This window comes from Scatophagus argus, chromosome 11 (genome assembly GCF_020382885.2).
Source record: "Scatophagus argus isolate fScaArg1 chromosome 11, fScaArg1.pri, whole genome shotgun sequence".
NCBI lineage: Eukaryota > Metazoa > Chordata > Actinopteri > Scatophagidae > Scatophagus > Scatophagus argus.
Window position 1 is genome coordinate 8603476 of NC_058503.1, and position 11932 is coordinate 8615407.

Genomic DNA, 11932 nt, shown 5'->3' on the forward strand with positions numbered 1-11932 from the left:
ATATGAAAAATGCTACATCAACAAGGTTCCTAGAGTTATTTTCTGACTTCATTTAAGATTTTAAACAGGGAAATATCCTATTAGATACTGTCTTATATACTAAATTATTCGAATTTAATAATATGTGATTGAAACGTTGGTACTTTATGTGTATGTTTGTCAAAACGGCACTTTAGACCATTATTCCGGGATTAAGTTTCAGTAGGAGTTATTTTTGTGGTGCACCTGTGTAGTTATCAATCAAGGAAGGTGGTGCTCTTACTTTTAGCGACTTTTCTTACGGTAGTTAAGCATGGACATACTTTTGATTTTCTAGAAGCACTAAAAAGACGAAGGATAGACAGAACAATGACACAAAATCATGTGTCAGGGATGGAGACATCCGCCATCTCCGTCCTGAAGCGGGCAGTGGAGCTGGACCAGAGCGGCCGTTTCCAGGAGTCTCTTGTCTGCTACCAGGAGGGCATCCAGCTGCTTATGGACGTGTTGAAAGGTCTGTATGTCCCTCCTTTAGACATATACACATTAGGGGCAGCATGATGAAGACACGGCCAGTAACGGACTCTTTCTTTTCTCCTGCCAGCAGCTGTGAAAGATGACTCAAAGAGAGGGCATTACAGGGATAAGATAAAGGGCTACATGGATAGAGCTGAGCAAATCAAAGCGCATGTGAACCAGATGAAAGAAGGTAATTAACACAGTCTCTTAAGTCCGAAGAACACATTGGGACCTGCAGGAAGCCCACTTTGGTGTCTTTTTGCGTTTGGGGTTTTATTGTTGTAAGATGTTGTCTGTGCGACCTGTAATTTTTGTGTTCCTGTGTTTTCTTCCTGTGTTCCCTCTGTTGTCAGATGGGAAATACCATGAGCAGATCAGAATAGCTGAGGATGCTACTGGTTACAGCTACGAGGCACTATTCAAGCCATACATCAGCAGTTTACTCACAGAGGTCTGGGTAGAAGATCCATACATACGGCACATCCACCAAGTAAGAGCTTTGTTTTCTCCAGCGTTCAGTGTTTCCTTGTGTAGGTTTGGCTCTTTTTGTCTCGCCTTGTTTAGGGCTGCAACTACTGAGTATTTTTTATTTTCAGTCACTCTATTGATTATCTTTATTGTTACTTGATTAATTCTTATATGGTGTCAAAATATATTATTTTAGCTAATATGGTGCTTAAGTATTGATTTATGTTTAATCAGGTTACAAAAGCAATGTTTTCAAGTTAACTTTGTCTGACCAGCTTTAAAATTCAGTCAGTCTTTATATTTGAAAAGCTGGAACCAGCAAATATTTGGTATTTGTCATGGATCAGTGGCTTAAATGCTTAAAGCATTAATCAGAGTCTTGAAACCTGTGGGCAAAGCACCCTGTACCTTTGCATAAATGTTTATAGCTTAACGCTGTATTTTAATGTCAACATAAAACTGTGCTTAACTCACCCTAACTTGTCGAACAAACCCTTTTCTCTCTGCTCCAGCTATACAACTTCCTGCGTTTCTGTGAGATGCTTCTAAAGGCACCCTGCAAAGTGAAAAAGATCCATCTTCTCACTACACAGGATGATGTAGGTTATTTTCACACGTCACAGTGAATGTGTGACAGCCGTGGCAGTCGCCTCTGTTCAGTTTGTGCTGTTGTTTCACTGCCATTCACCCTGTGCTCCAGGTGGACGGCGGCCAACAGAGCAGCGCTCTGGCTGAGCTGAAAGAGAGTCTCGGCGCTCAGGGAGTGACCCTGGATCTACAGTACTCCTCCACTATCCATGACAGGGAGATCAGGTGCAGCTGCCACCGTCACATGAAGGATTTCACACCAAATCAGCATACTGTATTAACACATTAGCACTCGACTCTCAGTGACTGTGGCTTTGTTATAAGTCAGTAATCCAAAATTAATTGTGTTTTTAGGTTTAACAATGGATGGATCATCAAGATCGGAAGAGGACTGGATTACTTCAAGAGACCTAAGGTGAGGCTTCAGACTTTATGCTAATTAATATCCATCCTTTTGTGTTGCTGCCATCATCAGACACAGTCCTGCATGTTTATGAGTCAGCATGTTGAGTTCTGATTGTAAGAAGTGTTCATTTTATCTTTCAGGGACGATTCTCCATTGGATATTGTGACTATGACCTCAGGCAGTGCCAGGAGACCACCGTAGATATTTTTCATACCGAACACACCAAAACACTATGAGATTCATAAAGCTTTGGTTTCATTTTTTTCTATCTCATGCGACTCACAGGCCTTCAAAACGACACATTTGCTGTGTTGTTGCTTTTACCTTAACATACAGTTATGTGAACGAATTGGAATTTCGAAATACTTTTTAATTTCATCCAAATGTATGATCTTGTACGGTGTGATGCATTTGACATTTCTTCAGTCTTATGTGTATTCTATGCAAAACAGATTTCAACTTTCTTTATTCTGAACTTTTTTATATGCCTTTTTCTTTTCTGCTACATGTGGATGCTTTAAGGTTGTCTGCAGGTAAGATGCATTTTAAGGGGTGTCATCCAACCATCTGGTTGAAAAATAAAACATTTTAAAATTATATTAAAAGTGCTTTTATAATTCCATAACACATCTCTGCTTTGTTATTTGATTTCAACCTTGTTTTGAGATTGATTGTCCAAAATCAGCATTAAAATCAGCATTTCATATGTAAAATATACAGTTCAAAATAAATTCATACATAGTTTATAAAAGTGTAAGATTGATTCAAAACTATTTGATTTAGTAAAGTCTGATCTTACCGTCTTATTATGCCACACAAACTGCAGCAGACCGCTAGTTATATATAATTTGATTTGTGGTATATAGTGGTATGCAGAGTTGGGTCAGATTATTTGGTATTCAGTTACTGAAGTTACATGATCATTTTTGTAATCATCAGTCTAATCCATAGATTTAAAAAATAAAAGTCATCTAATCTGAATACTTTTGGATTACTTGAAACACTGAAAATATTGCACCTTACACTTAACAACTGAGATGTGCAAATATTCTTTTTCCTCAATAAACATCTTTTTTTCTGTCTATCTAGAATTTCTAATTAACAAAACAATCTCTAATGGAGGCCCACTAAGTCATCGGCTCCAGAGCTTTTGACCGCCTCGCTGCCTTCATCAGCAGAGTGAGCACTCTCAGTTGTCATGAATGGTAGATGTTCAAACTTTGCACAAACCTGAGGATTACTGGACTTCTCGTCCATGTTGGCTCAAAAGCTGAACTATTTCCAAGGTCAATAATGAACTTTATTGCTTGGTTTATATTCCAGTTTGCTGACTGCAAAGAGCATATCAGTAACCACGGTCTCTCACTGATTTTTACTCAATCTCATTCCAGCAGCAGCAGTTGTATTAAGTTTAGGATACATATAAAGACATAATTTTTATTGTGCCTCTCCTTTACACAACAGTCTCTGGTGCTGCTGGATCGAGACACACTGTTTGTGAAGGGTTAAACCACTTTAACAGGGCAGTTCTAACCCTTTCTGAAAGAATCCAAATTAGTAAAATGCATCTGCTTTGGCATGCAGCAACTGTGTGTGTGTGAAACTTTATTTATTCATTTTTTTTCCATGAAAAAATACCTCCCTCTTTGTGCCTTCATGGGAAACACTTTGAATGAATGGTCCTCCACATGAGTTCAAACAGTGCTGTGATCGGATTATCTATCGGCCTTAATCTCGATATGCACAACCCTCATCTGGGCAGAGGAAGAAATTATAATCCATCAGAAAAGCGCATAGACCACAGATGACCATAACTGTGACAGGCATCGGCACTTCCATGTTCCTTTAGCGGAGAGGACGAAGGCTGCAGCACAAGAAGCAGTGAGGGCTGCACACATGCAGTAGGCTATAATTCAGTTTCATCACATTATTAGACAAGATGAGCCTGTATACATTAGTGTCTTACGAATACGCAAAACAGTCAATAAATCCACGAATGGGGGAATTAAACAAAACCACACACCAGGCACTCATGTCACCGTGATCTGTTTAACATGCGCCATGTGTTTGGTTGCATGTAATCCAGATGTCACCGGCTGGGTTTATATTCCAGTAGAAGAGATAAGGATTTGTGTGATGAAGAGCCTCATAAGAGATGCTATTCAGCCACACACCCAGACACACACACACACACACACAAAAAGTGGATGCAGACGTTTGTTTTCCGCTTCCTGCTGCCCTCCCTCTCGACTGGAGCCCGGTGGCCTACATAGTGCTTCCATGTCCTGTGTGAATGTGTAGAAAGTTGCTTGATTCACTATTGCAACACACAAGGATCGTTTCACTCTTTGTAAAATATCTATGTGTTTACTTTTACTTGTTATGGCATTTTTGTGTCTTTATTGTGTGGCAAACATGTCAACCAGTGGGCCCTTACTGGAGACAAGTTTGATAAAAGTGAATGACTATAAAGATGTGAGGACTACAAATTCAAAATCCACATATTTACATAATCACAAACACAGAAGGTTATAAAAGATTGCTTTAGCTTCAGTGGGCTTTTGTTGTATGTTTAGATTTGAACTCCGTATCTCACCAGGGGGCGAAGCGGCTGTTTTTTTTTGTTGTTTTTTTAATATGTAACTTTCTAAGACACACACACACACACATACACACACATGCATGGACTCCCCTCTGTCATCGCTCACGGGTGTAAGCAACCTGGTGTAATGTGTAAACAGCCCTATGAGCCGTAATTCATGTATGCCTGTCCTCTTTCCAGCTGGAGCTTTATTTTTTTCCCTCTACTCTCATTTCTAGGCCTAAAATCAGGTTAGCGTTTTATAAGGAGCTTAGCGCAGAGGGCCACAGTGTGCCACTAATGTAATAAAGTATCTCTCCCCTCCCTCCTCTCTCTTTCTCTCATTCTCCTCTGTCCTCTTTTCTCTTTGTACATTTGCTTACCCTGTCATGAAGTGTCCTTCTCTCTCTCTCTCTCTCTCTCTCCCTCTCCCCGCCTGCCTGTTTTTCCTCTCTCCTTCCACCTCCCTCGCTGCTTTGCCTCTGCATCTCCCTCCGCCTGCAGATGTGGACGAGCCTGAGGTTTAGACATTAGGACAGTGACATAGCCCGAGATAAGACAACTCGGTTTAGAGAAGAGGACAAACAGGAAGAAGAGGAGCAGAGGTGCTGCTGCTAGACATTGGGTAAGTTCCCTCAGGAGAATGTGTGTGTGTGTGTGTGTGTGTTAGCAGGTTGTCATGTTGAGAAGGACAAGCACTTTCCCTGTGAATGTCAGGTGAAATTTGTGCTGCGATAGGAACCAAGGGAAGTTTGTCATTAAGCTGTTATTTTGGATTATGCCGTTTTGAAATCTTACGAGGATCTCTCTGCAATGTTAATAATCCACAGGATTATCCTGTGTTTCTGTTGGGGCTATAGCTTGGCTCAGTGGAAGACAAAACTCTAAGGTGAGGCCTGATTCCTGAGCGTTTTGTCGTCATTCAGTGCTATTGTGGTAGGAAAGAGATTCAAATGTTGTGGAAGTCAAATATGACAACTTTTTTCTGCCCTATAGGTTGTCCGTAGGATTATATAATTTTCAAAAGGGTGTGTTTGTATTCTGAGAGCAGGCGATATGAGAAGCACAGCATGGACTTTGCATGTCTATCCATAACCTGACACGTCATGTCACATGAGGCACCCATGCTTTGCGGGATCATGTCCTGTTGACAGCAGATCCTTGGCTGCACTGGCAGAGCCATGTGATCCATAGAAAATGGTGTGTGCATATCTCAAACAGAACACTAGCTCCACGGCAGGCTACAAAGTAAAGTCTGTAAAACAAAGGAAACAAGCCCTCTACATGGCTCTTGATCAAGTAACACATCAACCCAATCCGGATGTTTGTCAGTCAAGTGTCGCATAAGTAAAGCTGCCTGAGAGCAAGATTTTAGCTTTTTCTTTATTCACAAAACCTGAGACGTTAGCCAGGCTGGAGCGCTTTGTAACAGTGTGATATTGATGTATACTTCTACCAGTGCGATGTGATGTTGACATGCTCAGGTGTATTTTTCTTGATGATTGTACAGTTAATTGTGTGTTCTACTGTATGCACCTCTTTGCTTCTTTGAGTATATTTTGTTGATCACAGTGTCAGTGTTTTCTCAACATACCCCACCTAGCAACAGTAAAGGTTTGTATTGTTCCTAATAATACCAATAAACCTTTGGACCTCAGGCCCAGTGTCGCATCTTCAGGCTAACACACGAATGCATAAGTGTGCCTGCCAGAGAACAGAGAACATACCACTGGCATAATCACACCTCATTAGATCCCCTGTGGCATGTGACAAAAGCTTTTAAAAACTGTATGAGGTTATCGGTGCTTTTCTTTACAACCTTCCTGTCATCTGCATTTCTTTCAGGGATCAGACTCATGGAGTCTTTCTGTGGAGATACAGGAGAAAGCACTGAGGACATCCCAGGTGAGATTATCTGCTTTGTGGTTTTGCATAAAAGCACTACACTGAAGAGAAAGCAAGTCTGACAAAAACAAGCAATCAAAATAAAGGACCCCAGCAGAGAATTGAAAATACATAACTACACACACCAAGGACCATTTATTGTCAATGATAGATCATTATCTTCAACATGAGTCGTAAAACATGAAATAATAGAATAATTAAAAACGATTATCAGAGATTATACAGGGTGTCGAGAGGAAACTATGTGAATTCTGTGTGAGCTGCTGTGACCTGGATCTGTCTCCATCGCAATCTCTGTTAGGACGTAAAAAGTCCAAGTTCAAGTCTCTGAAAAATCGTCTCATTGGAAGGCGTAAGAGGGCAGAGGCAGAGGGAAATGCCAAACTCAGCCAGTCTGCCAGTGACATTACGGCAGAAAAGGGACTTGGATCAGAGGAAGACTTGGCGTGAGTCTCTAAATTATAGTAAATGTTTGCTCTACAGCTCCATTTCTGTTTCCAGTCTATGGCTTCATTCACCTTCTGCTACCACAGATGTTCACAGGCGATGATGGGATCACGGGCGTTGTCTCATGACAGCATCTTTCTGGCTGATCAGGTCCTGACAAATGATGAACCAGCCAGAGTCTTATCCCAGGAGAATGTTCACAGCAAGATCAAAGCTCTGCAGGTACAGACTTTTATCCTAGGTGTTTTGCAGGGATCTGGCCCTTTAAAAATGCAGCTCCTTTGAAAACACGTGTGCTCTTGTTTCATAGATGAAGCTTCAACTACAGAAGATGCATTTGGGGCCACCGCCTTTGGTTCTGCCAGTCAGACGACCGGAGGATCTGGAAAGCCGCTCTGAGGATGATGGTCTTCCCCACAGCCCCCCAGAGATCTCAGGAGGTGACATCACAACACAGGGAGCCCTCAGAAAGGTGAATGTTTATCCTACCTCAGACATACATGGTCAGTTATGTGCCATATTGTCCATTTCACAGTCAGTACTTTACTTTTCACTAACTATTTTGGTTCAAGTCCATCTATATGACTCTCAGAGAGTAGCAACAGTAATGCAAACATCTTGCTTACGCCTGCTTAGCAGTACAGTAAATGCAATATTTAGCGCATCCACTTGTGTTTCTTCGTGTGCATTTCTGTTCTTGTCTGTCTGTAGTTATGTGAACCCAACATGTTCCTCTAAACTGTGGACTTACCAATCGTAGTTCCTCGGGGGTTCAAGTCTATGATTAGAACTGGGATGTGCTTTAGATTCAGTTTATACTCTAATATCAGAATCAGAATCAGAAAGTTTTATTGTTGTAATACAAAAATGATTTGTTGTGTGACCACCTTTTAAAGTGTCATCATGTCCACCCTGTTTTTGCAGTGTTATATTGTGATTCTTCTTTCTTTTCAGACCATATCCCAGTCCTTCTCTCATCCACTCTCACCCATTCCCAAACCTGCACCTGCCAAATCTGCGGTCCAAACTCCACCCAATCCTTTGCCTCTTTCAGTCCCCTCCAATTCTTCTGTTGTTGAGGGCCCATTGGACTTCAGCTCTCCAGCCCAATTCACCCCCTGCCTGGATACCTCTGCTGCACGCCACCGGATGTTGGTCAAGCCCAGAAACCAGAGGGCCAGCACAAAGAGGAGACTCACTGCAGTGAGTGAATATACTGTGTTTGTCACGACCAAATTGATGAACACACTTCCTGCATTTCATTTACCTTCTTCTATCTCCTTGTTCACAGACTGACTCAAGGTCTAACCTACACACCACAAACAATGTCGACCACCCTGAGTCTGTGAAAGAAGTGTGTAGTACTCAAGAGGAGGCGACCTTGGAGACAGAGGAAGGAGGGGCCGCCATTCCTATTATATCTCAGTGTGTTCCTTCAAAAGTCCCCGAGGTGGTGCCAATTACACCAGAGGCAATATCCACATCATCCAGCCTAACTTCTTCCCAACAGGACCAAGCAATCCCTGAGAGCATACCCCCTGTACCCCCTCAGGTACTTAGAGTTAAGCCTCACAGACCAGCAGATGTAATGTCCAGTGAACGGCCACACTCATCCTATATACCGTCAGAACTGAAGGACAAAAGAGAGGGGGGATTTGAGACACCAGTGATGTCCTACAACAGGAGAAATACTCTTAAGGCTGGAATGACTGAAGTCTCCTCCAACCAGCTCTCCACTGCCTTCGGCTCAGCGGCGGCATTCAAGTCTTCCTCTGTTCACCAGCAGGTTGAAGATGAGACAGAAAGCACAAGAGGAATAAAGAGATCTACCCCTGGATCTGGGACCTTCCATTTCTCCATCACCGCTGCCAAAAACCGAGACGGAGAAAGACCCCGGTCGGGCAGTTTTGCTGGTGTGCTAGAACAGATTGAAGCCAAGCAGCGGATGGAAGACAAACCCTTTTCAAGCATGAAGGAAAAGGCAGAACTTAGAGACTTACAGCCAAGAGGCCGACCCTTTACAATGGGAATGCAAGAGGGAACTCCACAGAGAAGCTCAGTTCCCCCGGACAGGAGGGACAGCCTCAAAAAAGTAGAATTAGTAACACCATCTAAAAATGTAACCACAGATACGGGCGTTGCTGAGATGGAAGAGGTGGAGAGCAGCCAGGAGGTGGTGGAAGAGGCAGTGGAAGCAAAGGAGGTTGAGGAGGATGAAGGAAAGACGACATTTGGTATTAAACTGCGTTCCACATCTCAGTCGATTAGAGTTCGGTCTGATGCCTCCTCTAACCAACAGTCAAAGTCAGTGTGTGAGGAGCAATGTGATAAACAAAAAAGACATGACATAAGCGATAATGGCAGCTACATGAGTAAAAAACTGTCAACAAACACCTCTTGTACTTCAACCACATCTGGAGAACTCCGATTACCAGGTAAGAAATCTTATTAGTCCCACTGAGAGAAGATGTTTAATCTGAAGTTCACCTAAACTTCATAGTGTGCCACTATCTTTTCTCCAGTTCTCTGCAGGGTTAAACATTGTACAGATTCACAATGGCATTTTCACAAAGTAAATAATCACTCTAGAGTGATAAGATTTTTACTGATCACAGGGGACCTTTGTACTTCACTCCTTAGATCCTGCCAAACCTGGCTTCTCTCTTCCAGTCAAGCATAACTTGCCATCGACCTGTGATCCTCATATCATGGCAACAGAGCTCCAAACAAAAAGAAGCCCAAAAGACGCTGAAACAGCAAACCCAGCACCTCAGGAGCCCCAGCCTGCCCCCCAAACAACTCCATCAGAGGTGTCCTGGATGAGCTTGGCAATGGAAAAGACGAGAAGCATCCAGCAGCTTTTTACCAGTAGATTTCCCAGAGATTTCACTGGTGTGCAAGCAGTGGCTCGACCACAAGCACAGGTGCCGACACAGAACCAAACAGAGATACCGGCTGGGGCACAAATGCAGACACAGACTGTAAAAATACAACAAAGTACAACAACACTAGAGGCTGCAAATCATCTATCAACTGATGCAGTCAAAACAGAAACAGTGCAGAGTAGAAGTCAAGCACAGACTGTCAAAGCATCACTCATTTCAGTGCAACAGAAGACATCAATGACATCTCCTGCTCAGTCAAACACCTCTAGAGAACCACAAACATCAAAGCAAACCAATGAACCCCAGTCACACCCAAATATAACTGCCTCACAGTCTGAGTCTGGACAGTCCCAGATACAGACAACACAGTCTCCCGTGCACTCTTCTGCACAAACAGAGACCCCATCACAGTTTGCACAAGAGAGTGTCACACAGTCTCTTGCACAGTCTTACCTTTCCTCGGGCCAGAAGCCACGCCCCTGGAGCAGTCGAGGTCCTCACCCTGCCAGCCAGCTCAAATCCACAACTTCAGCTACAGCTTCAGTTTCTACAACCTCATCAGCTTCAGTTTCTACAACCTCATCAGCTTCAGTTTCTACAATCTCATCAGCTTCAGTTTCTACAATCTCATCAGCTACAGCTCCTCCTCCAGTTCTTGCCATGGGAAGAGAGGAAGGAGAAACCACCATAGAGGAAAAAGAGAGTACATCTCTGCCGGGAAGGCGAGCATTTTGGGCTGGGTCAGTAAGCGAGAAGGCTGCCTTTCTGGAAAAACGGGCAGAGTGGACCACTCCACCTGGAACCAAGGGGGTTTGTGGTACTCCTTTGTAATCATCTTTCATACTGCGTCCACCTGTAAATCAAACAAAGTATGCTTTGTTTGATTTACAAGCTTATATTCTGTATTTTCCTATTGTATACAAATCTGTAAACATTCAGAAACCAAAAGTGCAACAGTCAATAGTCTCTCAATCCTTCCCTGTCCTGAGGCACTCAGTCTTAAGTCCATTTGTTCTTTCTTCTGTTAAAATGTCTCACAGATTTCCTGAAACAGCTGTACACTGTACAAGTACATCATGCACTTGTGGAGACTATTTTTTATCCACTTTAAAACAAACTACAGCCCATGTTCATCCAGTGAATTAACATGTCAGCTAGTAACATTTGGAGGACAATATAGGACTACAATAACAACTGACCGTACCTTTTTGTGAGATTTGTTGACAATGAACCACACATGGAATATCATTAGATTTTTTTCTTTAGGGACTAGACAACTTATCCTGAACAGATGATCTAACTCACAGTTTTCCTCAGGTGGGAGTGAAGAAAGCTCAAACAGAGGTGCAAACATCAGGTGAAACTCCTGCCTCAGCCACCTCTATCACACCTCTAAGCAAAGACACAAAACCAGAGGGAAGACAAGGAGCAAAACCTGCAGGTGTGTTGACACACATTCATTACAACTACAACTGTAGAAAAATCCAACTGCTATTCAGTATATCGATGCGCAGCAACTTGACACAGCTGTTTTTCTTTCAGAGTCCACTCCGATAAAAGTTCCAGAGAGGCCTTGTGAGGACAAATGGTTGCGGAAAAATGTGCCATCATCTTCATCGCCATCATCATCATCACCCACAATTCCATCAGCTTTGGAGCCCATGTCTGACAGCGGTCAGCCGTCCTGGATGGAACTGGCAAAAAGAAAATCAATGGCCTGGAGTGATAAGTCCATGGACTGAAAGAGGAACCAGACAGACAACCAGGCAATCCAAACAGTGTATACAACAGCACTGCGGGCAGACTGTTATACTGAATTTTTAGCGAGCCTGTCAGCAAGGTGTTGACTCTGTCGAGGCTCATGTGTGTGTGTGTGTGTATGGAATTTTATTTAAATTAAAAGTGTTAATGTTATAATGAGAGACAGAAAGAGAGCAAGTATCTTGAAAAGTTCATTATGATCCCTCTCCACCACATGTTTTATGTGATTCAGCATGTCAATGCTGTTGATAGTTCATGCTAAACAATAAAGTTTCTGATCTTATGTTTTTTCCTCATTTTGTGTCATGTGTCTTAATGTAAGATGGCCAAGGGAAATATTCTAAATGACTGAATTAAAATATCAAAAATATTAAAAAAGAAGTTGACTTAACA

General features: G+C 42.4%; 2 protein-coding genes across 6 annotated transcripts; both read left to right on the plus strand.

The window, feature by feature from the left end:
- Nucleotides 1–198: 198 nt before the first annotated feature.
- Nucleotides 199–2582, plus strand: mitd1 (MIT, microtubule interacting and transport, domain containing 1). Of its 2 annotated transcripts, none has more exons than XM_046403908.1 (7): nt 199–493; nt 584–688; nt 852–988; nt 1479–1565; nt 1667–1779; nt 1909–1969; nt 2101–2582. In XM_046403908.1, exons 1-7 carry the CDS (start codon nt 349–351, stop codon nt 2194–2196), a joined length of 744 nt encoding a protein of 247 aa, XP_046259864.1. In that variant the 5' UTR covers nt 199–348; the 3' UTR covers nt 2197–2582. The 2 variants fall into 2 exon arrangements, with proteins under 2 accessions (XP_046259864.1, XP_046259865.1); XM_046403909.1 differs by having other exon boundaries at nt 201–493; nt 587–688.
- A 2371-nt stretch (nt 2583–4953) lies between these two features.
- Nucleotides 4954–11835, plus strand: cracdla (cracd like a). Of its 4 annotated transcripts, XM_046403176.1 has the most exons (11): nt 4956–5166; nt 5372–5430; nt 6387–6446; nt 6748–6892; nt 6980–7115; nt 7204–7365; nt 7848–8096; nt 8185–9328; nt 9534–10588; nt 11096–11219; nt 11321–11835. In XM_046403176.1, the coding sequence occupies exons 3-11, from the start codon at nt 6398–6400 to the stop codon at nt 11518–11520; spliced, it is 3264 nt and encodes a 1087-aa protein (XP_046259132.1). In that variant the 5' UTR covers nt 4956–5166; nt 5372–5430; nt 6387–6397; the 3' UTR covers nt 11521–11835. The 4 variants fall into 4 exon arrangements, 3 of the variants coding, with proteins under 3 accessions (XP_046259132.1, XP_046259131.1, XP_046259133.1); XR_006844633.1 differs by lacking the exon at nt 5372–5430 and having other exon boundaries at nt 4954–5166; nt 9534–10595; nt 11321–11460; XM_046403175.1 differs by lacking the exon at nt 5372–5430.
- The last annotated feature ends 97 nt before the right edge of the window (nt 11836–11932 follow it).